At 43.7% G+C, this 25,278-nt stretch overlaps 1 protein-coding gene across 1 annotated transcript in view; it reads right to left on the bottom strand.

Moving 5' to 3' along the window:
• Nucleotides 1-201: 201 nt before the first annotated feature.
• The window catches only part of VWA8 (von Willebrand factor A domain containing 8), a 336,899-nt gene continuing 311,822 nt past the window's right edge, over nucleotides 202-25,278 (bottom strand). Inside the window, exons 41-45 of the mRNA XM_040623208.1 lie at nucleotides 23,139-23,264; nucleotides 21,065-21,223; nucleotides 8,276-8,374; nucleotides 7,109-7,347; nucleotides 202-4,982 (exon numbers count right to left, since the gene is read on the bottom strand). Coding sequence (XP_040479142.1) covers nucleotides 4,874-4,982; nucleotides 7,109-7,347; nucleotides 8,276-8,374; nucleotides 21,065-21,223; nucleotides 23,139-23,264 — 732 coding nt within the window. The 3' untranslated portion in view covers nucleotides 202-4,873. The remainder of the gene's footprint in view (nucleotides 4,983-7,108; nucleotides 7,348-8,275; nucleotides 8,375-21,064; nucleotides 21,224-23,138; nucleotides 23,265-25,278) is intronic.

Genomic DNA, 25,278 nt, shown 5'->3' with positions numbered 1-25,278 from the left:
AGCTGTCGTTTGCTTTCCACTGGGCCCACACATGCTCCATTCTGGGCCAGTGTTTTCAGGGCTGAATTTTATATGGGCCAGAAAATATTTGGTAAAAGGAAATGGACCCACCAGCTTTGCTAAGACTCACCCTGGAGCCCCGATGATAAAAAAAAAAATGCACGTCTTAATTAGTTTGGAATGAAGAAATGCTCAGTCTCGTTGAATTAGCATCAGTATTTATTATTAGAAATATATTGCACTTAAAAACCCAACATTAATGTCCTGTCTGAGTAAACATGCTTATTTTTCTTCATTTCAACTAAAAAGTCTTCATGTACGGCATCGTGAGACCAGTTACACAGAGTACTCTTGACAGGCTCATTATTTGCTTGCCCCAGTCTGCCGGGCATAAAGAGTCAAACCTGCTGTGGGATGTTCACGCTGGCATTTCCCCCTTCCCTTTCCAGGACACTCGCTCCTATTTCTAAGGCTTCAGAGTTGTACGGAATTTTAAGAAATCCTGATATTCTAAAACTCTTCTGGGGTCACACCCACCATCTCTGGGGTCAGAGCTGATAGACAAACACGGATTGCTTTTTCAGGGAGAGAGCTGGCGGCCCCAAAGCACTTTCACAAAAGCCTGCAAGGAGAGAGGAGCAAGGTGAGTCTGGCGCTGGCCTGGGGGAGAGGACCGTGTGTGGGGGCTGACGCTCCTTAGAGCTGACGTGTCCCTTGCTGAGATTTCTTCGAGCCGAACGTGATGTTCTCGCCACGCTCTGGATCCAAACCACCTTAGCAGAGTGTTATACTTTGCTCCGAGTGGCCAAATACCACAAGCGCCACTCGATTCTAAGATTATGTAAGGCTGGCATTCCAAAGCTGACGTGCGCGCCGCGAGGACAGACACGGTCTCTGTTTGGAGGTGCAAGCCCCAGACGGTGCTCAGTGTCAAAAAAGAGTGTCAGATCATTTTCAACTGGAGAAGATTGCTTGGCAAGCATTTTTTCCCCCTCTGGAGGAGATTTTTGTTTACAGGATTTAACAATGAAAAAAAACACACACACACAATTGCGCATTGTTCGGCCTGCTGCGCAAAGGTCAGCCCTGGGCACCCAGTAGTTTTCCAATTCCTGATCCTTTTTGATCCCACTGTGCAGATCAGCAGATAGGGAGTTTTATTTTAAGGCAGCAAAATGCAAAGTAAGAGACAATGGGCAGAAATCTTGTGAATGACTATCCAACAGAAATATCCGTCCAGCTGATGGGGGAAAGCCCTGCTTGTCCAAATCTAATGACGTGTTTGTAGCTTTTAGAAAGCATATTCTGTCAGTAACACTATCTTGTTGGGGCGGTGGGTTTAGGTGCTCAAATCCTCTGTATAATAGGGGCTGTTTGTGGGGTTCTGGAGGCAAAAACACACTGAAATGATGTGGTTCTTGTAAGACATGTGAGGGACAGAGTCAACTGGCTGTTTGAGATATAGAAACAAGGACTGAACCAAATTAGAGATAATTTGGTTCAACTTTTTACATTTAAATTAATTTTAAATAGATGAAGCAACTGAGACCCAGAAGTGACAAGCCCAAGTTCACACATCACAGAAGCATCTAGAACTTCCTTTCTACTGACTACTTAGAGTTTATAAATTCTTCTACCACAAAATCGAACACTGGAATTCCTTTCCATTACCTGTTGTACTTTTGCTGCAGCAAATCTGAGAAAGAAAAGTAAAGGAAAGGCAATGGTAAGAACTTGATGATAATACCCTGGCCAGAAAGTGGAAGCAAATTGGACTCTTCATCAAAGTATTTTTAAATGCCAGATATGTTACTGGTTGGAATAATTTTTTTGAAAGTGGACATTTTATTTCCTAAGATGAAAAAGTAATGTACAATTTACTAAATACAAACGAACATGTGACTATTCTTTGAAGCAATTCCAGAAAAATAGTCCAGGCAGGAGACGTTGGCTTAGAACTTGTGGAATCTCTCTCATAATTGTGATTGTTGGGCCGTAATGGAAATACCATCCTGTTGCCCCAGCCCCATACCTCTCTGCTCCATTCTCGGAGGAGTTTAATTCTGGCTGCGCTGACAGGCACAGGAAGGAGCCAGGGGGAGGGAAGGTTGAAGCCTCTGGAGCTGGCCGTTCAGGAACACCGACAGTGCAGTCCATGGAGAACTACTTCTAAATGGCTTTCAAAGCCCTCGAGTTTGTTCAGAGAAAATCCCACTGGCATTGATGGATTTCTCCTCCTCTGACAGTTCACAGGAAAGGGCGTAAAGAATTAAATGATTCATTCCAAACATGTGACAGGCTCAAGTACTCCCGCTCCGAACCATTTCTCGAGGCTGGGCTCACTGGAGGTGCCCCATGTGTGATGAGGTCATCTTGCTGGGGCACACAAAAGATTCCGGGGGGATACACAACATAGACGGCGGCCATTCATAGGCTTCATTCCTCCTGGTGCTCATGGGCCACAATGAACCTTCTCAGCATTACACGGGCTCACTACAGAGACTGAGCTGGTTCAGAGGCCTTTCAGAGGAACCCCCCTGAGGCAAACAATGCATTTATTATAATGTCTTGACCCTAAGAAGGGCCTGGGAACAGCTTGGAGTGGCCTATAATTAAGTACATTTAATAATAAAGGCACAAACTTCTTAGGTATTCCAAGAAGTGAAAATAAACCCTTCTCAGCTCCTCTCTCTCCGCTCCCCTCCCTCCCCCATCATCTTTCCCTTTTACAAATAAGTCAGGAGTTACGTGTTTTGTTTTGTTTTTTTTTTTTAAATAACAATTGCAAGGATGTCTGGCCAGTGGGGAAAGGGAAATTGAATTACATGAGAACATTCTTCCCATGTTAAAAAAAAGTGGCTTCTGCTCACTCAGGTGGTTAGGGCACAGGCAGGATTTGTTAAAAGGCTATTCTGTTACTGACTCTTGGATTCTGGGCTGAAGCATTTGGGGGCTGTGACCCTCTTGCAGAGGGGGCACCCCCAGGGGTTAAGCTGCTGTTGGGATGGGCACTTCCTCAGTCTGCTGCTGAGCCCAGGAGAGCCCAGTGAGAGGTGTCCCTCCAGCAATGGCTCCTGTCCTCGGTCCCCACACCCTCCTCTGAGTGCCCAAATGTGTGCAGGGAGAGTACCAGGGAGAGGAAGGAAGCTCTATGAACTTTGGTTAGGTTGCAAGAAGAGAAAGGAGCAAATTCAACAAGAGCAGACTTTCAGTAAGAATAAAGCAAAAAAAGGGGCTAGCCCAGCCCCGCTCTCCCCCACGGACTCTGAGTGTGGCCTGTTTCCTTGAACTGCCTTATGCCTCAGTTTCCTTATTTGTCAAGGAGGATGTTAAACGGACAGTGACTTACTTGCCTTATCTGTAAAATGAGGTAAAAAATACCCGTTTTACGTGCATCATTCTGAGGGTCGAATGGAATGATGCATGAAATCACTTGGCATACCTGGGACGTTGTAAGTAATCAGTAAAGGCCAGTGGCTGCTGCTGTTACTATTATTACTGTTACTAGTGTGGTTACAGTTTTGAAGGTACTTATTGGATTGAAATTGCAGAGCAAGTGTTTGGAAAAACAAGACGAGCCATGCGAACTCACTGGACAGTACTGCATCGGGAATCTGATTGCTTTTATTTCTTTGACAGTTGAGAGGGAGTTGGAGGAACAAATGGGTGTCTTCTTTCCTATAATTGATTAAAATGAAATGAATCTACAATTTCATGATATATGGGCAGATAAGGTAATATTATTAACAAGACTGGTTTTTCCAACTTGTGACAAGAAAGCACAGCATCCACTGGGGCTCCCCGCAATTCTGACTTTGCATCACTGCTGGGGAGGAGCTTATGTGGTTGGACAGAGCCTGACTCTGGCTGTGGCATCTGATTTTAAACAAAGTGACACTGGACCTGTTGATAAAGGTCAGCCCAAGAGTAGGTGGGAATAAAGTGCACTTTGAAAGAAAGAAGAATGAATCTTGAAAAAAAGTTTTTTTTTTTTAACAGCTAAAGAAATCTCCAGTTCCCATTCCATTCAAACATACTGCCTTGTTTTTACTTTGCCTTAAGTAAAACGATGAGCGTTATTTCGAGCATTACGCTTTGGACACGGAAATACGTGAAACCTGTGAGAAGTACTGGAAGAACAAGAAGACACAGGAAGTTCAAGGCAAGACATCCTTTATCCTCCCACACTGGCAGCATGGAAATAGGACGTTTGCTCTTCATTATTTAAAGAGTCTTTTAAAAAGTCAGATGGGAAAGCAGGCAATGCAGGGATCTTGTGATTCCTTTTGGCTCTGGCCAAGAAAATGGATTATTGAAAAAAATCTAACCTTTCATAAAATACTGCTGTTAGAAGACTTTGCAGTGGGTTAAATACTATAAAAATCACTGTTTGCTGGGTGATAAAGGGTGGAGGAGAAAATCAAAATAATTATTGGACAGGAGCAGGTTGGGTGAGTTTACACGGACTTGTATCTCAGTGGTAGAACACGGCATCAGAATCCCTTCTGTTACGTCAGGTGACCAGACATTGTGTTAAGGCAAAAGCAAGGAATTATCTTTCCCTCAGGTTTCTGTATACAAACCAAGCACCATAATTCTCAGACTGCCTTCCTTGACCCCTGACCTTTTATAAAACGCAGGTCAACTTGTTTCCCTGTGAACCCATCTCTGGTGGTAGATTTTCATGCCCAGGCTCCCCTCCGGCTGCTTTCCTGAATTCTGATTCCTGAACAAGCCCAGGAAGAGCCAGGAACGCCAGAATCCTCTAGTCATCGCACAGGTTCACTTTACAGATGTCGTCTTTTCTTCAGGGGACTCTTTATTCCTATCTTATTTCAAATCCCTGAGGTCATCAGGGTGATGAAGGGCCATTTTAAACAGTGGACAGCATGGTGGAGGTGAAGATCTGTTGTAAAATCTGGGGGATGTCCTTGGTATCCATGGCAACGAAGGACCGGCCAGCTGGTAAAGTTCTCTGAAGCCTGCCGGATGGAAAGGGAAAGAAAATTACCATTGCAAATGGAGGCTCCCCTTCCACCTCCTGCCCCTGCAAACCCACAGCATCCAAAGGAAATTTCTACTTTCTAATACCTTGCCCCTGCCTGCAATGGAATGGGCTGTCACCAGGCAATGAAAGGCTTGGAAGGGCCACAGAACAGAGAGAGGCACACTGAAAGCAGTGAACCGAAAGAAAGGTCTTTTTAGTGAGAAAATCAGTTAATTGGAAAAGAAGAAATTTCCTTCCTTTTCTTACTGTCATTTCCCGGTATTCCCTTGGCAGAAGAGAGCCCTAGGGATGAAACTGGGATTAGCTCACCTGGGTCCAGCAAATGCATTGGCCTCACACTGTACTTCTAAGTGCTTTCCCTGCCTTAGAACACAGGCCCCCAGAAATGTTGCCCAGCCAAACCCCAGGTGGTTCGTTCTTTCTTTCCCTCTCTCTCCTCCTCCCCCCTCACATCATACAACGCGAAGGGCAATCTGACTTACACAGTTGCAGCTTTGATGACTCCAAGGTTATATAGGCTTATGATAATTTTTTTAAATGGCAATTTATCATTTGGAACAAAGGGCCATTTTTGAAAGCAATGAAAGTACAAGACACAGTTCTAGCCAAAAGAACGCCTCCCTTCATTGTGCCAACAAAGTTTGGTTTTGGAATGACATTTAATAAAAGTCAACCATCCTGTGTAGTATCATACATTTGGCATGCCTGGTAGACCAGCTAATTCTGCAACATATCTTTTGCCAGTGGATGTTGGACCATTTCCCTAGGAAACCACAAGGGTATTATTGTACTTTCTTAAGTATTCAAACAGGATCTGTTCACTAGAAAGACAAAATAACTATTTCAGCTCAACCAGTATTTGTTGAACTTGCTGTCTGCTTAATACCGGGCTGGTCTGAAGGAAATCTGGGTAGAAAAGGCATGGCTTGCGTTCGAGGACATGGCAGTTCTAGAAGAGGCTAAAATATAAAACTGAGAAAAACGCAGTCAGTTGTAATAAAGTGACTGTAAATAAAGTGACATGATACTAAGGCAGTTCTTAACCTTACTCTGCAATCCTGAGCAAGGCGAAGGGAACAGAAAAAGTTGTCAGCTCTTTGGAGGCTAAAACACTTCCTAGTCTATACAGGACTTGATGTCTCAGAATGTGACAGGTAAAGACAGGAATAACAAAAAGGTATGTGTTCTGGGCAGGGATGTTATTTTTAGGGGGTGGGGGAGATATACTTTCATTTGTGTTTTCTGCTTCATACAAATATTTCAAGCAAAGAAAAATCACAGGTTCTTTCTGTTTATAACTCAAAAAGAAAAATGTTGGTGCGTTTGAGAAATCAAATCCAGATCTCTCCTTTTAGTTCATCCATAATGGTATTTGTTATCTGACCACAGGCTTCTCTACTGAATATTCAACGTGTTCAGTGTAGCATCTTACTATATATTCTGTCTTACATTGTCTCCCAGTGCTTCACCTGCCTGTGTCCCCAGTGAGAAGGGGTATATACACACATATAAGGGGAGATATCTAAGATAGATAGATATCTATATATTAGCCATGTATGTCTATCCACGCATATTTATGTGTATGTCTCTCTATATGCCTGTATACAGCTGTTCACTATACATACACACATTTTATATATTATTTATATTTATTTATATACACATTTTATAGACACATACAATCTCTTATACTAGGAAAAGTTTGCTACTTTGAATATGATTTGAACATGAAATCATATTCAAAGTAATTGAACTGATTAGAACTGAGCTTGAGAAACCTTGATGTTAAGTGCAAAATATATAAAATACTGTCTACTTTATTAGTGGACAAATCAATTTGTTACTTATTCTCTATTGTTGGATTAAATATAAGATGAAAATAATTAATTTAAAACTATTATTGCTCCTCCAAACATAAGCTGGGCTGTTACAGCCTCGCAACTAGACTATCAGCTCCTTGAGGGTAGAGCCCTACTGACTACTCTTCCTTCTTTCCCCCCACTGGCCCTCATGATGCCAATCCCATGAAATGGCATGTGTTAGGCAAGTACTCAAGTGTCTCTAGACTTGTCCTTTGCTGTATCCCGAGGTGACACTTACCTGGTTGCTTGATCACCTAAAGATCCAATGAAAATGGCAAAAGCATTTACTTGAGGGTTGCTTGTCAGGATTTGGGCAAACTTGGCAGGATGTATTCCATATCGTGACAGGTTTGCATCACTTAAGATGACGACGAAGTACTCGTCAGCTTCTTCTTTGACAATCTCCTTGATGGCGTGTTCTGTCCCCTCTAACGTGTGGTCCCCACTCATGCAGAACTGAGCATGGGCATGCATTGTCTGGAAGTAAGAGATGTTGCACAGAAGCCACGGGTGAGAAACTTTGTAAACAAACATAATGACATTTCTATTGACCACGAGAATGCACAAATACCAGTTATTACACTTGAATAGGAAATTTCTAAGTGAGTTCTATTTAATTTGCACCTTAGAGTGACAACAGTACACAGTGATATTTGTATGTGGTTAGAAACAGGAAATGTTCCCAAACTCTCCAGCTGCAGTGACTCTTGAAATTCAAGCTGCCATTTAAAGTGAGAAAATCTAAGAAAACATAAAACTTGGCATCTCACAGACACACAGTGATAGGCAGAATTCCAAGGTAGTCCCTAAGATTTCTGCCCCCTGGTATACACAGCCTGCATAATCCTCTCCCCTTAAAGGTGGGCAGGACCTGTGAATAGACATGACACAGGAGAAAAATGAGGAATGGGTGGAATTTCTAGTAAAGTTGTAACACTAAACACTGTACTTTCAACAACAGCCATGGAGGACATTTACTTTAAGCTCATGGAGTGTGTGTGTTTCTACTGTAGATCTAAGTATATGAAATTTAATTTATCATTAGAAAATACTAAGGACATAAAATTGGGGTTGGAGCGTACTCGAAAAGTGGTCATTCTTTTACTGCAATGTGCTGAGAAGAACTGTATAGCATATACAAGGGGACCCAGGCGGTAGAATCCTGATATAATACTGAGTACACTGAAAATACATAGGGAACAAAGTTTAAAAATTGTAACGTGGAGAAAAGGATTTTAGGTACAGTGAGTGTTTTCCCAGTTTAATGCTTGAATGCCTGTAAAACAGAAAGTCTTTTTCTTTCCTGTAACTCCTGCTGCTTCAGTGAATCTTTTCAGTGATCAAAAGATACTTTACCTAATCTGGTGGAAGTTTTCACAAGAGAGAGGTGATTTAATGTATTTACCTTCAGAATTTCTAGTCTTTGCTTATTGTCCTTGGGGATTTTGTTAAGTGGAACCAGACCGATGTTGTAGCTGTCTCCAGAGTGTCCAACGATGTCATACTACAGACAAGAGAATCAGAGAGTTAGAAGCCTCTGTCCACTAAAGAACTGTCATCAGACTTATAAGCCTCCAACTCTTTGGGCTGCTACTGGACAGAAGTGCTCAACGGGCGGCCATGGAGAAGTCCAGAGACATGGATGTGTGTTTATACACAAAGGCAGACAAACTCTAGGCTCCTTCACTTCTTGTCCATCCTCTTATGTGATTTCTGCCCCAGCAGGAGGTAGAAAGGATGATGAGGGCTTTAGGGGCTACCAAGAATTCCATTCTTAACTCTCAGGGGAGAGTTCAAAATCACACACACACACACACACACACACACACACACACAGTGGTAGGCAGAATTCCAAGGTTGCCCCCAAGATTCCTGCCCTCCCATATACATAGCCTGCACAATCCTCTCCCCTTAAGTGGGCAGGACCTGTGAATATGATAGGATATTGCTTGTGATAATTTATGTTATGTGGCAAAGGGGACTTTGCAGATGTAATTAAGGCTGCTAATCAATTGAGTTAATAAAAAAGGGAGATTATCTGGGTGGGCCTAATTTAATCATATAAGCCCTAAAAAGCAGAGAGTTTTTCTGGCTGGTAGCAGAAGGGAAAGACAGAGACTTGAAGTATGGGGGGATGTGACATGTGGGAATTATCTGTGGCTGAGATTGGGGGGACGATGGGGTGAGGCTCTGGGAATGGCATCTAGGAGTGACCCCAGCTGACAGCCAGCAGGAAACAGAGACCTCAATCGTACTATCACAAGGAACTGAATTCTGCCAACAATCCAAATGGGCTTGACAGCAGAGCCTCTAGGTAGGAAGCCCAGTCTGACTGATATCCTGATTCCAGCCTTATGAGATCCTGAGCAGAGAACCCAGCTGAGCCTTCCTAGACTTCCAAACTCCAGAACTATGACCTAAAAACGGGTATTGCTTTCAGATGCTGTGTTTGCAGTAATCTGTCACACAGCAACAGAAAACTAACATAGATTTTTTTTTCCTGAACGCAAAAGTGAAATGTATTCACCATAGAAATCACAGAAAAGCACAAAAAAAGAAAGTAAAAATTCATGATCCATTATTCAAAGATAACATCTGTTAATGTTTTGCTGTGTAAGTTTTGAGGCTTTTATTTCCTTTCAGAGTATGTATAAGATGGTGCACATTCACACACACACACACACACATACACACACACACACACACCCTACATCAACAGAACTTTCGACCGAAATGGATAACGTTCACCATGTGGGTTTTATAATCTGCTTTTATTCTTTAGTGCATGACATATTTTCACATTTAGGAAATACCTTTTTAATTCTCTGTCTCACAACGCACGTGAGAAAAGGCTAGAGCTGAGAGTGGGGTGTAGCATTTTTATGGAATTTGGAAAGAAGTCTGGGACCTTGAAGCAACTGTAACTGGAGCAAGGTGGTTCTTAACTGTTGGGTTTGCTCCCAAATTCCCTTCTTCCCTCCCATCTCCCTCCAAGAATTTTCACAATACTGATGTGAAAGAATAGATCTCAGAGTATCTGGGCCACTGGGGCATCTGCAAAGAAAACTCTGAGCGTGGGCAAAAGGTTTTTGGGAGTATTGGGAATACCACTGAGGGATGAAATGCTTAAGATTCACTGCTTTCTATTCACCAACTGACAGTCCCATCAACAGCTGTCTTTTGAACACCTGCCATGTGCAAAACATGACTCTAGGTGTTGTAGGGGAATGCAATAATTTCTTTTCATGTCTATTCCTTTTTAACTGTTGAATTCTTTGAGGCCATATCTTATTTGTCTTTGAATTTTAGTATCTGTGAGTGTGCCTGGTGTGTTTATTGCATAGATGCAATCACATTGGGGCAATAAGACGCTTTCCTTTCCCATGTGGGCTACATTCTTTTACAAATAAGCTGTTTGGAAGCTGGAATGCATTTTTCCCCACCATGTGATAAATGGTGGTTAGCCCGAGCTAGCTGACAAAAAACCCCCGTACTGTAACTGAAACCATTGTACTTAAAATGAAAAGTAGAAAAATTCCTGTTGAAATAATTTTTATGCAAAAAAGAGGGAGTCAGAAGGCAAGTTGGGTTCGTGGTGGAACATACTGAAATTGTGCATTTGGGCAGGATCAGAGTGGAAATCTATTTCATGGAGTCAGAGATGTGGCTGTCCCCCGCCCCCCCCCCGGAAGGGAGACATGTCTGCCAAGGGCAAATACATAGAGAAGAGCAGAGGGCCCCTTCGACTGAACCCTGGGGAGCATCCTCCTCTGTGGGTGGAAGAAGGACACAGAGCTGAGAGAAGACAGGGGAGACAGCACTTGGCGAAGCAGGATAAGGGGACAGCCGTGGGGAATCTGTGTTTTGGGTCTCAGGGAGTGGTTTGCCACTGTGCTCAATTACCCCAACCACAGCCATCCCAGAGAATGGTGGCTAGTGACCTCTCGGCCTCAGAATCAACAGCGGACCTCTGTGGGGACAAGATCAGGGAAAAGTTTGTGGGGTGCCTGGGTGGCTCAGTCCTTAAGCGTCTGCCTTCAGCTCAGGGCGTGATCCCAGCGTTATGGGATTGAGCCCCACGTCAGGCTCCTATGCTGAGAGCCTGCTTCTTCCTCTCCTACTCGCCCTGCTTGTGTTCCCTCTCTCACTGGCTGTCTCTATCTCTGTCAAACAAATAAATAAAATCTTAAAAAAAAAAAAAAAAGAAAACGGCACAGCATCAGAGGGGGGGCTGGGGGAGCGGTGTGTCTGCATTTTGCAGGCGGCAGAGAGGATGCTGTGGGGAAGGAGGTCAGGAACAGTCAGAAGCTCTAGTCTGGAGGAGGAGGGAAGACACTCCTTTTTCTGAGACCAAAAGAAAACAATGAGAATGGACAGAGATAAGTGTACAACTGGAAGGGACAAGTGTACAAATGAAGGCACATGTAAGATGTCTAAATATTTAAAATCTATTCATCAGGCTACAAATTGTTAAATAAGATCTATTCTCTTTTCCTTCTTTGATTAATAAATATAGATTATAATGGCCTGGAGAGCCAGGAGTCCTTGAAGTTCTGTGTAAGAACAGGGTGGTGTGGGCAGCATTGGCTTGCAGTCCAGGCCCTTTTCTTGCTGTATTTGGCTCTGTCCCATTCCCTGAGGCGCCGCCTCTGCACGTGTGTGCTTACCTAGCTCTCTCTCACATCCACACGCCATCACAGCCCTCCATACAGTCGCCCCTCGGCCAGACCTCAGACCTGGGTGTTTACACCACTGGCCAGTCTACCCTAAGAAGATGGACCTAGGAAAGGGGCCCATGTAGGCTCTGGAAGCAGGTTTGGGCTCACCTGAGGTTTCTTGGGGGATCCCAGAAACCAGGAGCAGGACTGAAAAATTGGCTTTAATTGGGCATAACCCCTTGGCCCCACAGACTCTTCACTTCATGGGAGGGGTATGGTCAGAGGAGGGCCAGAGTGGGGTTTTGGGCAGGGGCTGGGACATTATTCTAGGCTTGAAGATTTTTTTTTAATTAATACCAAAGATGATACAAAAGAATTGTGAAATTGACTAATGCATTAAAAAAGCTTGATAACAAATGCTTTCTAAGTATGTAATAAATTCCATATGTGAAAAAAAATCTCCTTAGGATAGTTTGCTATCAATCTAGTGAAAAGGTAACAGAATTTGAACCCTAAAAGCTGCACAGCTCTTGACAATGGCTAATTGATGTGAAATACTGGCTTCAGTAGACGCCGAAGGTCCCCCTTCAGCGCTGCCATTGGCCGGGATGTGGAGAAAGCCTGCCCGATCCCTCCATGGAAGCATGCCTGGGGCTCTGTCAAGTCTGACTGGACAATGGTCGAGGCAGGAGCTGTTTTAAGCGAAGAATGAAGCTGTCCTGAGAAGGTGCCAGCAGGCTGCTTTCGTTAGGAGCCTGGTGAAGTAATCTGTTACACAGGATCTTACACAGGACGGGATAAGATCAGTTCCTTGAAACACAAGTAGGTTTCTCTTGTTTGGCTGAGGCAAGAGGCCTATAGACATATTAGACGTTTTTTTCCTCCCTATTAACCGACGGTTAAAATTCTTTGTAATCAGATGCCTGTGGATGAAACTATCTGAATATGTATTTGACCATGTGGTCTGCTCACAGGGTTGACGTAACTGGTTACTGCGAGGAAGAGCTGATTATTAAAGAAGGAGCGGCCAAATGAGCTGTTGGATGGTCTTCGTCAAAAACAGATACTGGCTGATTAAATACTTCAGAAACATTTTGGTAACTACCCGTCTATCACTTGACTGACCTACCTACCTACCTACCTACTATTTAATTATTTGCCCAGGAGAAGAAAGCAAACCATGTACTTTTCACACAAATGAGATAAAGGTGGGTGAGTTGCTGATCTTCCTTTCTTCCTCCCCCCCTTCTTCCCCTTCTTCCACCCCCCCTCTTCCACCCTTCCTTTGTTTGTGGTAAGGAAAGTGCTGTTCGCAGAAGGATCTACCCTTGTCTGTGCCGGGTTAGCACTGCAAAGGCTTCTCTGAGGAGATACACCTAAAGGACAGGATGGGGCTTATAAAATGGTTTGCAGGCTCTGGTTCTCATTTTCCAGACAGGCTGGGGGATTATTCTGTGCCCAAAGTAAATAAAATGCTTGAGAGGAATCAAAGTACGTCCAAATGTGGAGCGTTTCCTGGTGTTACTGTAGGTCATTGTAAGCTTCCACTGAAACCAATGCTTCTATGTCATAATTATCTAGTATCTGCTATCGAAGGACCCCAACACGTTTCACAGACACAAATTTGCTGATCCTCAAAACTGGGTTAAAGGAAAGAAGTACATCAGCTCACTCATTTCCATTCTCTAACACCTGATCCTGCCATTCACCCAGTCTGGTTCCTGCTGTGACTACTGTCAAATCAGACTCGACAGGGTCTCAAGCATGCTTCTGCGTGGGGAGGATCCCAGAGCCATTAACTAAGAACCTCACTGTCATTATCAACCCGCCTCACATTTACATCGTAACTTTTTTTGAGCAGCTCAAAATGATTTCTCCATTCCTCACGGTCTCCTCTGAGTCCTTGTAGAGTCTTGCTTTTGGCACACACATAAATAATAAACCACAGTAGTAAGGAACAGCCTCAATGAGAGAAGGCCAGTTTTAATACTTCTTTGCTTTAGGAGCTTGCTTAAATGCCCTTTTGCTATATTCTCTTTTGAAAATCTCATTCAGAGAAAGGTATAACAAATGAAAACAAATGCTGAGTTTCAGTCCAAGACACATTTATCAGCAAATAAGAAAGCTGATTTGTGGTACTTAGACTGCAAAGAAATCTCAGCTTAGAAAAAAGAGCTATTAGTGTTTTTTTTAAAAGATTTTATTTACTTGAGAGAGAGAGAGAGAGTGTGCATGAGAGGGGGGAGGGGCAGAGGGAGAAGCAGACTTCCAGCGGAGCAGGGAGCGGGATGCAGGGCTCATCCTGGTAGTCCGGGATCCTGACCTGAGCTGAAGGCAGATGCTTAGCTGACTGAGCCACCCAGGCGTCCCTAGCATTTTTTTTTTTTTTTAATGAATAAGATTTATGTTTAGGTTTCTATGGGGAAGGATAATTATCTGCTAACTTTAGGAAAGGCTGTGCTTTATTACACATCCACATTATAACTACGTATGAGACACCCATCTGAGGCTATTTCTGAAGACCGACGATGTGTGAAATTCTAATCTTCTAGAAATCCAAGTACACCCTTCTAAGATGGCACCATTGACAGTGGGCAGCAAACGCTTAGAAGATGAGTATGTGACTTAGAAGGTCAAGAGAAGTGCCAACAGAACCCTAAGGTGTTAGTTAGCCAATAGCTATAGTAGCTAGTTAGCTAACTTTTCTTCATATCACAGAAGTCAACGTAAAAAGAATAATGATCTGAAGATCAAGGATTCTAGACTTAGCTCTGATATTAACAAGCTTTTTGACCTAAGGCAAGTCACTTGACTTTTCTAAATCTTGTTTCTTCCTTATAAATAATGCTGGTGTAGTTGACCTCTAACATTATATGCTTATATGTCCCTTAACCTCTCTGACAAATAGGAATAATCTCTGTTTTATCTGCTCTCACAGGGTCACTGAAAGTATAGGACAATACATTTAATGAGTAGAATGTCAATGTTTGTATAGTTCTTCATAGTTTATAAACTGCTCCTATATATTTCATCTCATCTTGATTCTCTTCACAACCTTTGGGGTGGGTATTACCTCATTTCACAAATGAAGAAATGAATGCCTGGAGAGATGAACAGCCTTTCTTAAGGTCAGAGATCGAGTGCTGGCAGAGGTGGAAGCCGAACCCAGGTGCCCCGACTCTAAGTCCAATGTCTTTACCTTAGAGAAATAATCATTCCCTAACTGTTCCCCTCCCTGTCCTCCCCCACCCAACCTCTCGGCTCAATACTTCTATAGCTGTAGCAACAATCGAGTCAATTCTGAATTCTTGTTTCACTTTGAAAGGACCCAGAGTACTCTGTACACCCTTCTTTGGTCTTATCTCCATGTTGCAATAAGAATTTATTCAAAGTCTAAGCCTAATAAAATGATTGCTTTCCATTTCTAAATGTGTGAAACATTGCTGAGGCATCAGGAAAAGGTTCATTACAGACACTGAGCTAAGTTGTTGATAGAAGGAATTTTCCCAGCAGGTGCTAGTTTGTGAGTCATATCTTTCCACATCCTTCTGAGAATTAACCCAGCCTTTCTGACCAAGATATCTTCGAGAAAAGTCATGCCTATTATACCTCACTTGGGTGATGAAGTGCTAAGGGGAGGAAAAGATAAGAGTCTTTTATGTGAACGGTACATTTGCTCCTGAATCACAGCTTTGTAAAAATACTGACTGGGCAGAAATAAAATGGCTGCAAAAAACAGGGATAAAACATCAACTAAGAAAGGGCCCTGAGGTGGGAGTCAGAAGTCCTGGCCTTTTACCACGCAGCTGTGTGACCTCGAGCAAAGGACTTAATCTCTCTGGATCTTGATTTTCTCATTTGTAAAACAAAGACGTTAGTGAAAATGATTGCCAAGACCCTTCCTGATCCCAAAGTTCTATGAAGATTCAATGCTTCAGAATGAAACAGAATGAAAAAAGTCTGCTTCACTTAGTCATAGGAAAACCTGTGCCTTGCTTTCTCTTGTCAAATGAATGAGCCATCTAAATGTACCCGAGGACTGATGAAGTCTTTTCTAGAAGGAATGCCCTCAGAGTGTACAAGAAATAACAATCCAATATTGGCTCTAGGAGAGCAGTTTTCTAACTCTTTAAAATATTTTTAAACAGTGGAAGTCTTTCTCCAAATGAAATATTGCACAAAAGCCCAGATTATGAAACATCATGCAAAATCAATGTAAGTGAATTGTTTTGGTTTAATTAGGGACAGAAGGGGAAGGGGTAAAAAGTCCTGTCCGCTCACCATCGCTCCCCAACACCCTTTGAGGGTACCTCGTTACACTGTTAGGAAACCATGGCCTTAGAGAATGACTTATTCTCCACAAAAACAATAAATCTGAGAACACTTTTTCAAGTGCAACTTTTCAATAACTAACTAAATCTGCCTGTTGCCCGGTGTGGCTACTTGAGTGCTCAGAGGAGAAACAGTTACCTCACTTTTGATGAGAAGAAGTACTTAGAAGAAAGAAAACAAAGGCATTAAGAGCTTTTGAAAAGGAGATCTACTTTAAGGTTCCAGTGAAAACGTTCTCAGGGGCTTGCAGAAATCACAAGGAACAAACGAATGAAGATAAAGGCTTCCGGACTTAAATAAAATGGTTCACACAACTGTTACCATTCCTCTGTTCACTCCAGCGTTTCAGTGCTCTGTGAACATTAACAATTTTGCTGATAAGATGAGTTTATGATGGTTATTTGCAAGTAATGCTACTCCTGTCTGAAGATGCTGTAAATGCTGTCCCTGAGAATAACCGCGTGCAGTTGGTAGACCGATTATGAGAAACTGTAAAAGCTTCAGATGGCTTTGAAATGTGTCCTGACACTGCGTTACCATTTCTTCTTAGTAACTCTTTCTCGAGGGTCCCTGTGGTTTGGCAAGGATCATGCGAAGATGGAACAGAAAGTGTCGGCGGACTCCGAATGTGCCTCCTGGACCTGGACTGTAATGACCCAGGGCTGGGGAGCCGAGCCCGAGCCAAACCACACACACGGCAGATGCTGAGACAGAGAGGTTTCAGGGAAGAGTCCAGATCACCGGGCCAGGCCGGTGGCTTCTGAAGGTTTCAAAGCAAATACAGACTGGACATCTCGAGAGAGGAGGGATAACTACAGGAGGACCACATTAAGAGCCATCTGGAACTGGGGAGTGGGGCATCTCAGAGCACACGCTAATTCTTAAAGATTCCACGTGCAATGCCATCCCAGGCTATGGAATATAAATTTTTCACTAGAACTCCTAAAACTCATTTGCCCCTGCATCATTTTATATTGGCTGAGAAAGTTACATACTTTCATTAGTTATTCCTAGTCCTCACACTTCTCTTGCAAATGAGAACACGAACGCACAGACGAAGGGAGCTGAATATGATCACGTGGTGCAGATACAGAAGCGAGGGAATGGGATACGCCTGACGCACACGCATCAAATATCTCTGAGACGATACCACAAAAAAGTCCACTAATGGTGGTCGCCACCGGAGAGGGAAGCAGGAGCTGAGAGAGGGGGCAAAGGCCTCGCTCTCACTCTTTTTGTACCTTCTACACATGTTTAATTACCCCCCAAAAAAGCTCTCACAGAATGTCAGTAGGCTCCATCCCACCTCTTTCCCACCCTCGACAAAGGACACTGGGGAGCCCCAGGAGAGACTGGGTGGCCGGCGGCCTCTCAAAATTGTAGACATGTTGGCAGGGGTGGTGAGAAGATTATACGAAGTCTCCAGGGCACCCAATGTCGGAGGGTGGGGGGAAGCCTGTCAGGAGTTCTGGAAACAGGGAACACTGGGACAAGGTAAATGGCACTGTGAAGAAACAGCCAGATGAATCCAGGATGAAGGACATGCCATAAAACAACTGATCTGAACTCTCAAGAGAGCCACCACCCCAAAAAGAGGGTAGTGGCAGGGGAAGTGGCCGTTCCAGATTAAAAGAGGCTAACAAGACATTACAACCAAAACACAAGTGTGGACTTTCACTGGATCCTGGATTGTGTGTGTGTGTGTGTGTGTGTGTGTGTGTGTGTGTGTGTGGAGGGGGGAGACCAATTAGAAAAGACACTTTTGGGAAACACCGTGGTGAGCACTAATATACGGAACTGTGGAATCGTTAAGCTGTACACCCGGAACTAATATAACCCTGCACGTTCGTTATACTTCCATAAAAAAAGACACCTTTGAGATAGCTGGGAAAAGTGAAGGTGGACTGGACATTAGAGGATGTTACGAAATTACTGATAATCTTCTTAGATGCGATAATGGTATTGAGGTTGTATTAGAAAATGTCCTGTTAGGAGAAGCATAATAAAATATTTGGAGGTAAAGCGTTATGACGTTTATAATTTACTTTCAAAAAAGGAAGAGAGTATATATTTAGAGAGAGACATAAAGCAAATGAGGGAAAATGCCAACAATCGGCAAATCTAAGCGAAGACATATGGGTGTTCATTTCACTGTTCTTTCGACTTTTTCTGTAGGTTCACATTTTTTCAAAATAAAAAAGGTGGGAAATAAAGGGGAAAATTTAAAAACAAGAATATCAAAAAGGGAAAACAAACAAAGGGGTGGGGGGTCCTGGCCTGTCTCCAACTAGCCCTCTGACTTTGGGAAAAGTCCTTAATGTTCCTGGGTCTCGGTTTCCTGTGTGAGGAACGAGGAAACTGAGTAAATGACCTAGGAAAGCAACCCCGTTCTGAAGTCCACGGACACGGGGAGGAATTTGCAGGAAGGGGACTCCTGTGTCTTCCCCATCCTGCCTCTCCCCCAGCCCTTGACGTCCTTGCCCAACGACCGCTTTTCCTCAAAGAGCTTGTTTTGTGAAGACTTAATGTCTTTTCCTTTTGTTGGAAAGATTTTAATGCGCTGGAGACTTTCTGTGCTCTTAAAAAAGTTCTAAAGGAACTGTAGTGAATGTAAGGAGTATGTTTAGAAGTATGAGAAAATGCACAAACCCCAAACAATCAAAGAGCTGTCTATTAAGGATCTACTAGCATAAAAAAACAATAAAGATACTTCAAACCGTGAAGGAAGTTTATCTTATCTTGGTGTCTTGCTATAATTTCTTGTTCTAAATAGTGACTGGATTTGGTAATAATTTACATTACCATAGTAACATATGGTTATCTTCTCAATATATCTGTGGTTTTACTGATAAAGACTGAGGAAATGGTTTGTACTCTTGTGGGAATCAAAGACTATCAGCAAAACACTACTTTTGGGGTAATGCCCCGGAGGGGGGGTGTCTGGAGAGGAGTGTGCTCTGTTCGTGCCTCTGTTACCACATGTCTCTCTCCGAACCTTCCACTAGACTTGGTAGTCTTTATGGGTCCCCCTCACTAGGCTATGTGCTCACGGATGGCAGGAACTCGGCACCTGGCACAGTACTCTGCTCTTCGCAAGTGCACAATTTGTCATTTTACGGAAATCCAGCACATCACGTGGCAACAGCTGGGCTGTAACTGGCAATTAGAAACAAAACAAAACAACATCCTGGGACATGCTCATTTTCTTGATATTGTTTCTTTTTGGTGCAATATGTCCAGTCTCATTAATAGTCCAAATAACAGACTTTTCACAGTGAGAATTGGACAAATCTCAATCTCTGCACACTGTGCTGTGTGAGATGAACGAAATATTCAGCACGCCTCGTGCTAATCACACCGTCTCCCTGCAGGCTCTGGGAATGGCTCTCTGAACTCCCTATTAGCTTTGCCCCCTTCCGCCTTCTAATTCTTTACCCAGTCCAACCGATTTCTTGGTGAACTCCTAAAAAAATCTTTCTAAAAACTTAGAAGAAGTAGTTTCACCTATCAGAGCAGTTCTGTTCTCAAAGGCACAGAAATCCTCTAACTGGAAGTTTTGTTCTAGAGAATATGAACAGGTATGCCAATTTTAAGAGTGATACGTTTGCTACGATCTATAATGGATCAACATCTCCATATAACTCACAGGAAGCTGAGGAACACCGACCTTCAGGAGTCACACAAGAGGCAGGTGGGCTGATCCAAATATTAGCGGAACCCAAGGGTTGTAAACCATTCAGTGAGATTTGTGCGGGTGTGATGGGTGGGTGTTTAACTATCCTCTGGGTGTCCGTGGTCCAAGGAATTATCTCAACCTCCTACTAGAAAGGATCTAAATATTTTAAAATAAATATTTTCTAGAAAACCACATAAAAAAGCAAAAAATCAAAATCAAGAAAAAGTTACATCTGAAGGGACAGAGGGTCAAGGCAAGGAAAAGGCTGAATACCGGGGCACAAGCCATAGGACATAAAGCTGTCACAGCTGGTCTTTGAGTTCGGCTCTGAGTTTCTGGCAACTAAAACTGCAAGGGAATCTTGAACAGTTCCATGGTTTTCACGAATCACAGGGGGAAACGCAACCCGGTTCTTCAAGGGAAACAAAGCTGCTCCCTATTTGTATTGGCATCCTGCACTGGTACAGAGCCTGGCAGCCCACAGCACTCCCTGATCAAAGCCGCCTTTTCCTGCCACTTCACGCAGAGCTCCATACAAGGGACTCTGGGAGGCCTGGAGCTCTGAAACAGGCTTAAAGTAAATGACGTGATGGGTTCCATCAATCTGTTTCCATCCTAACACAAGACATGTCTCAGGACAGTGATCCTACAGGTGGGCTGTCGAGCCAAATAATGATCTAAGACTGCCTGTTTCTGCAGGACATGCATGATGCTGAATACGGTCTAGAATACCGACGGAGAGGCCATGCACCCGCCACACGTGTCGCACATACACCGTTTCTCTCCGCCGCACTTGTGATAATAACGACACAGCACGTGCCATGTGACCTGCTCTGGTAAGGGCCAGAGTGCAGGTGCTCCTGCGGCTGACTAAGCGTGGACTGCTGGGCTCACCTTGGGCGGTCACCTGGCTCTGGGGGATCCCTCCTGCACATTCCCACATCTGAAGGAGGATGCAGAGCAAACTGAGCACGCGCAGAGTGGACGTAGTTTAAATGGCAGACTGCATGTCTCCCGGCCTTGCCGTCCTCATTGTCAGCGGCGTCATCTATTACTGTGTAATCCTCGCCCACGTGGAAAGGCACAGCAAGGCTGAGAATAATCCTCTTTGAGGGTGTTCTCAAACCTTGGGAGGCTGTCTGCTGGGCGGTGGGGCAAGAATGGGGTGTGGCGGGAACTGGGATGAGGAGGGAGACTCCGAGAAATCTGGGGAAGAGACTTGTGGTGTTTCTAAATGTCTGGTTTTTTCCCCCTAACATTATGACCAACATCACACACTTGTAAAGTGCTTTCTTCTGTAGTAATCAGTCCTTTAAATTGTATTGGTCCTTTAAATCATTTTCTGATGATTATGGCAGATAAAACAAAAGGTTCTCTTTCTCTATGCTGGTAGGTGAGCTGATGAGCTGATTTTTGTCCACTCCGGTGGAGCCTGCACCCACCTATCCATCATCATGACCTAACTTGGGGTGACCCTGGGGCAGATGTGTTCGGTGACACCTCTCACCATTCTTAGTTCATGCCATACCTTGAACTTCTCCTCATAGTTCTCGAAGGCTTCCATGACCATACACACGGCCTCCATGGAGCGCTCCAGCCGGCCGTCCACCCCGTTAAAGCGGTACATGCTGCCAGATACATCGACCACCAGGCGCAGGCGCTTGGGTTTCTGTTGCGGGCTGCCCAGCTGCGGGGGAACAACAGAAAAGCCTTGTGAACCAGAAAACCATCCCTGGATGCCGTTCTGAGGGGCTCACAGAGGCCCCAGAGTGCCAGCCGCGGGGCAGGCCGATCAGCTGTAGGCTCAGCATTGCGCAAGGCTGACCTGGCAGGTGGAGAGGATTGTATTTCAGTAAATGGAATTTCAGACTTGGGCTGGTAGTTGGGGCCATATGGGAAAGATTTTCCTTTCAAGTATGGTCCTTTCGAGACCCAACCTCATCTAGTAAAACCGCCTCACTGAGGCTATTATCCTTAAAAATAATAATCTGGAAAGATATAAACCCCAACATGTCATTTTCATGTCATGCCTCGGAGTCAGTTACACTAGCAAGACTGAGTTATTCTGGAAGGCCACATCAGTTTTACTCTTACCTGTTACGTTGTGACCTGCAAATCATTTCCCACAAAGCCCGCCAGAAATGTCAGATTCCTAAAACAAGGTTATGTGAGATGGGGTCTGGCAAAGAACCGAGGGAATATGTTTCTGCAGTGTCTTCTGTTCTTAGTAAGCTTTCGGGTTTCTCTTCCTTCCCGTTACTGCATTACTACTCCTGTGACTTTTCTGGGCGCTTAAAGCATGAGAGTGGCGCCTAACTGCGCTTGAGCGACAAGTGTTGATTAAAATGCGAAACTCCTCCGAGTTTCAGTTTGATTTTGGACTCATGCCTGCCAGTTTGCCAAATTAAAAACAAAAGTATGTTTGTCAGTTTTACTTACAGGAAAAAATGAAGAAGAAAAATTCCAGATTATTCTGTCATTATACACTCGCAGACATGCATGAAAGCTAATGAGCATGGTTAGTAATTTCCAAAACATAGTGTGGGTATTGGAGGGCAATGATTTCAGACAAAATTCAATATATTTCTTAAAAACTTGTTGAGTCCGCCTAAATGAAGAACAGTACCACATATGCTTCCATGACCACTCGCAATTCAGATATTTCTGAGCACATTTGTTGACTGCGATGAGTCAGTGAAGAACGCAGTTGTTGACTCATGCCAATGACACAGAAGTGAGTACTGCCCAAATTACCAAAAGATCCTCTCTGAATAAACATTGAAATGGAGTAAGTGACTACCCTTCCCCACCAGTCACTGCATCCCCAGCTCTCAGCGGCTGCTCAGCAATTCTGGTTATTCTGGGACACAGGCGATCACAGAGCCCTCCGAGAGGAGAGATGCAGTATTTCACCCACCGCCATTTTATGTTTGCCGCTCTGTTGCAGATGCTTTAATATTAGGGCTGTGTAAAGCTTTGTATACTACGGTTGGAATTACTTCAGGGAGAGTTTCTTATTTTCGAAAATTTTCTTCAGGTGTAGGATGGGAACAGACCTTTAAAGTCACAGGACAGTAGAAGACCACCAAGATTGCTCTAGGGCTTCCGCCAGCACAGTCCTCCAGGATGCATGGACACTGAGTGTCTTCACTGTCCCCTCCAGGGGCATCCTGCTCTCTGTCCTAGGAGCTGATCTGCATGGACAGCAGCAGCCTCTCTCTCAGCTGCTAGCTTCTGGTGGATTCTTTTTTTTTTTTTTAAGATTTTATTTATTCATTTGACAGAGAGAGACAGCCAGCAAGAGAGGGAACACAAGCAGGGGGAGCAGGAGAGGAAGAGGCAGGCTCATAGCGGAGAAGCCTGATGTGGGGCTCGATCCCACAACGCCGGGATCACGCCCTGAGCCGAAGGCAGACGCTTAACCGCTGTGCCACCCAGGCGCCCCTTCTGGTGGATTCTGCAGATGGGAGACCCTGGTAGGAGATCGGGTTGCCATATTCAGGGTTTTTGGTGTTTTGACAAAGATGGCAACTCAAGAAAGCATTTGTCTATAAAGAGGGCTGGACTCTACAGACCGAGGCTACTCGTTCACCATTACTTACCTGCGGCTCCAGCTCACCCCGGCGTTTGTAGATGGCTTTTTCTCCAGTCAGCCCATCTATGATCTTGGCATCATCTAGTTCCCCTGTAGCTTGGTGTCTTAGCCACTGTCTTTCTTTACCTTTAGCCTACAACGACACACACACACAAATACAAATCCTTATTTTAATGACTTCTGGAGGGTACCTGACACATTTTCTGTGTGAAAAACAGGAAACACACCAGGATCTTTACAAATAAGTGATGCGTCTGCATGAACACAGTTTCATCAAAGGACTGGTTTCTGCTCTGCCAACAAAGAATGCCCTTTGGGTAGATTTTGTCAGTTTTAATCGTCTTAACACAGGGAATGATAAAATGAACTCACTTAAAGCACATATAAATGGGAAAACAGTATGCAAATGAGCCCTTGGAGAGATGTGCAGAGTCCAGAAACGCAGGGTTATACATTTCTTACGCATCTTCTGTCACGGTACTTCTGGCGAATTTCTTAGGTAACAAAATAATCAGCTTGAACCTGTTAACATTGTCCACAGGCACAGAGAAAACGTGATCTTCAGAACTCTTCCTTTTGGGAAAAAAATTTGTTATTTGAGTTCTCTGTGACTTATGGTACAAGTGGAAACAGCTGAAAGTAATAGTTCATGAGCATGTTGCGTCCCCCATGTCTCTCTGATGAGAAATCTTCTGAATTACTTTCCCAAAGGTACTGCCACATAATACGTTCCCACAATGACTTGTAACTATGCCAGGTGGACCAAGATGGTAGTTAAGCGATGAAGAATGACAGTATCCCAAAGGAAGGCATGGGTTTGTTACAGCCAATGACTATATTTACATTAAGAAGTGGCTAGAATAGTTAAAATATTTTTGTGTGCAAGTGAGAGTCGTAGTCAAGATCATGTGAGTGCAAATGAGTGGTAGTTAAGATCCGAGAGTCTGGTTCCCATCTTCCCTTCACCATGATCAGATATCTGACCTCAAGCAAGTTACTTAACCTGTCCGCATTTCAGCGTCCTCAACTCCAAAATAAAGATAACACTAGTTCCTACTTTGAGTTTTTGTGAAGAGTGAATGAGATACTACGTGGAATTGGCTAAGGAAGAGCCTGGAAATCTATGTCAGCTGGTATCATCATCATCATCATCATCGAGACACATTACAGACAACTAAGCCCAGATTAACGTAAGCACACTTCCATCACTGTTTCATTGGAGGTGGCTGTAGGACAGTACTGTCATTGAAAATACAAAGCCAAGCTTTAGGCAGCCGGTGTTTCCTTTAGCAGAAGACCAACCACTACCCAGAGCAGCTCCAGACACTATAACCATAGGCAGGACTACCTATATTAATTTCTTGTTCCTGATGCCCTTGCTGCAAACGGGTGCAAAATTCCCTCATTTGAATACAAATATATTAATGTGTACACGCAATAAAGAGACACTCCTATGCCACTGTTATCACTAAGCCTTGATTTTCGAAGTTTCATCAATGCATTGACAAGGCAATGACGTTGAAGAAGTTCAAGGGAAACTATTCAGTTTCTAGTGACACGTAATTCAACTAAGTATAATATGGAACTCTCAGTTTAACCAAATAGTAAATGGAGAGTGCATCATAGTTTCTGGTAAGGCTAGAAAGTACACGTCAATCCTAAAGGAATCGAAGAGGTCCAGGATCATAAGCATGGGTTATTAAAAAAGAAAAAAAAAAAAGCACTGTGCCACTTTGTAGCTCATCCCCGTTTTACTTTCTTTGTACTTACCGCTGTTTACAAATGTATTATTTACCTCTTTGTCTCTCTCTTTTTTTTTAAAGATTTTATTTATTTATTCGACAGAGATAGAGACAGCCAGCGAGAGAGGGAACACAAGCAGGGGGAGTGGGAGAGGAAGAAGCAGGCCCATAGCAGAAGAGCCTGATGTGGGGCTCGATCCCAGATCGCCGGGATCACGCCCTGAGCCGAAGGCAGACGCTTAACCACTGTGCCACCCAGGCGCCCCCTCTTTGTCTCTGTTATCTGTCTGCTCCATTAGAAAGTCAGGCTTATGGGATAAGAGCCCTTACATAACTGCAGCACCTAGAACAGTGCTTGATACATAACTGGTGCTCGACAAAAATTTACTGAAAGTTGATTGCTAC

The sequence above is a fragment of the Ursus maritimus genome, unplaced genomic scaffold (assembly GCF_017311325.1).
Source record: "Ursus maritimus isolate PB19 unplaced genomic scaffold, ASM1731132v1 scaffold_10, whole genome shotgun sequence".
NCBI lineage: Eukaryota > Metazoa > Chordata > Mammalia > Carnivora > Ursidae > Ursus > Ursus maritimus.
The sequence above is the reverse complement of the archived record's forward strand: the minus strand, read 5'-3'. Positions and strand labels throughout refer to the sequence as shown.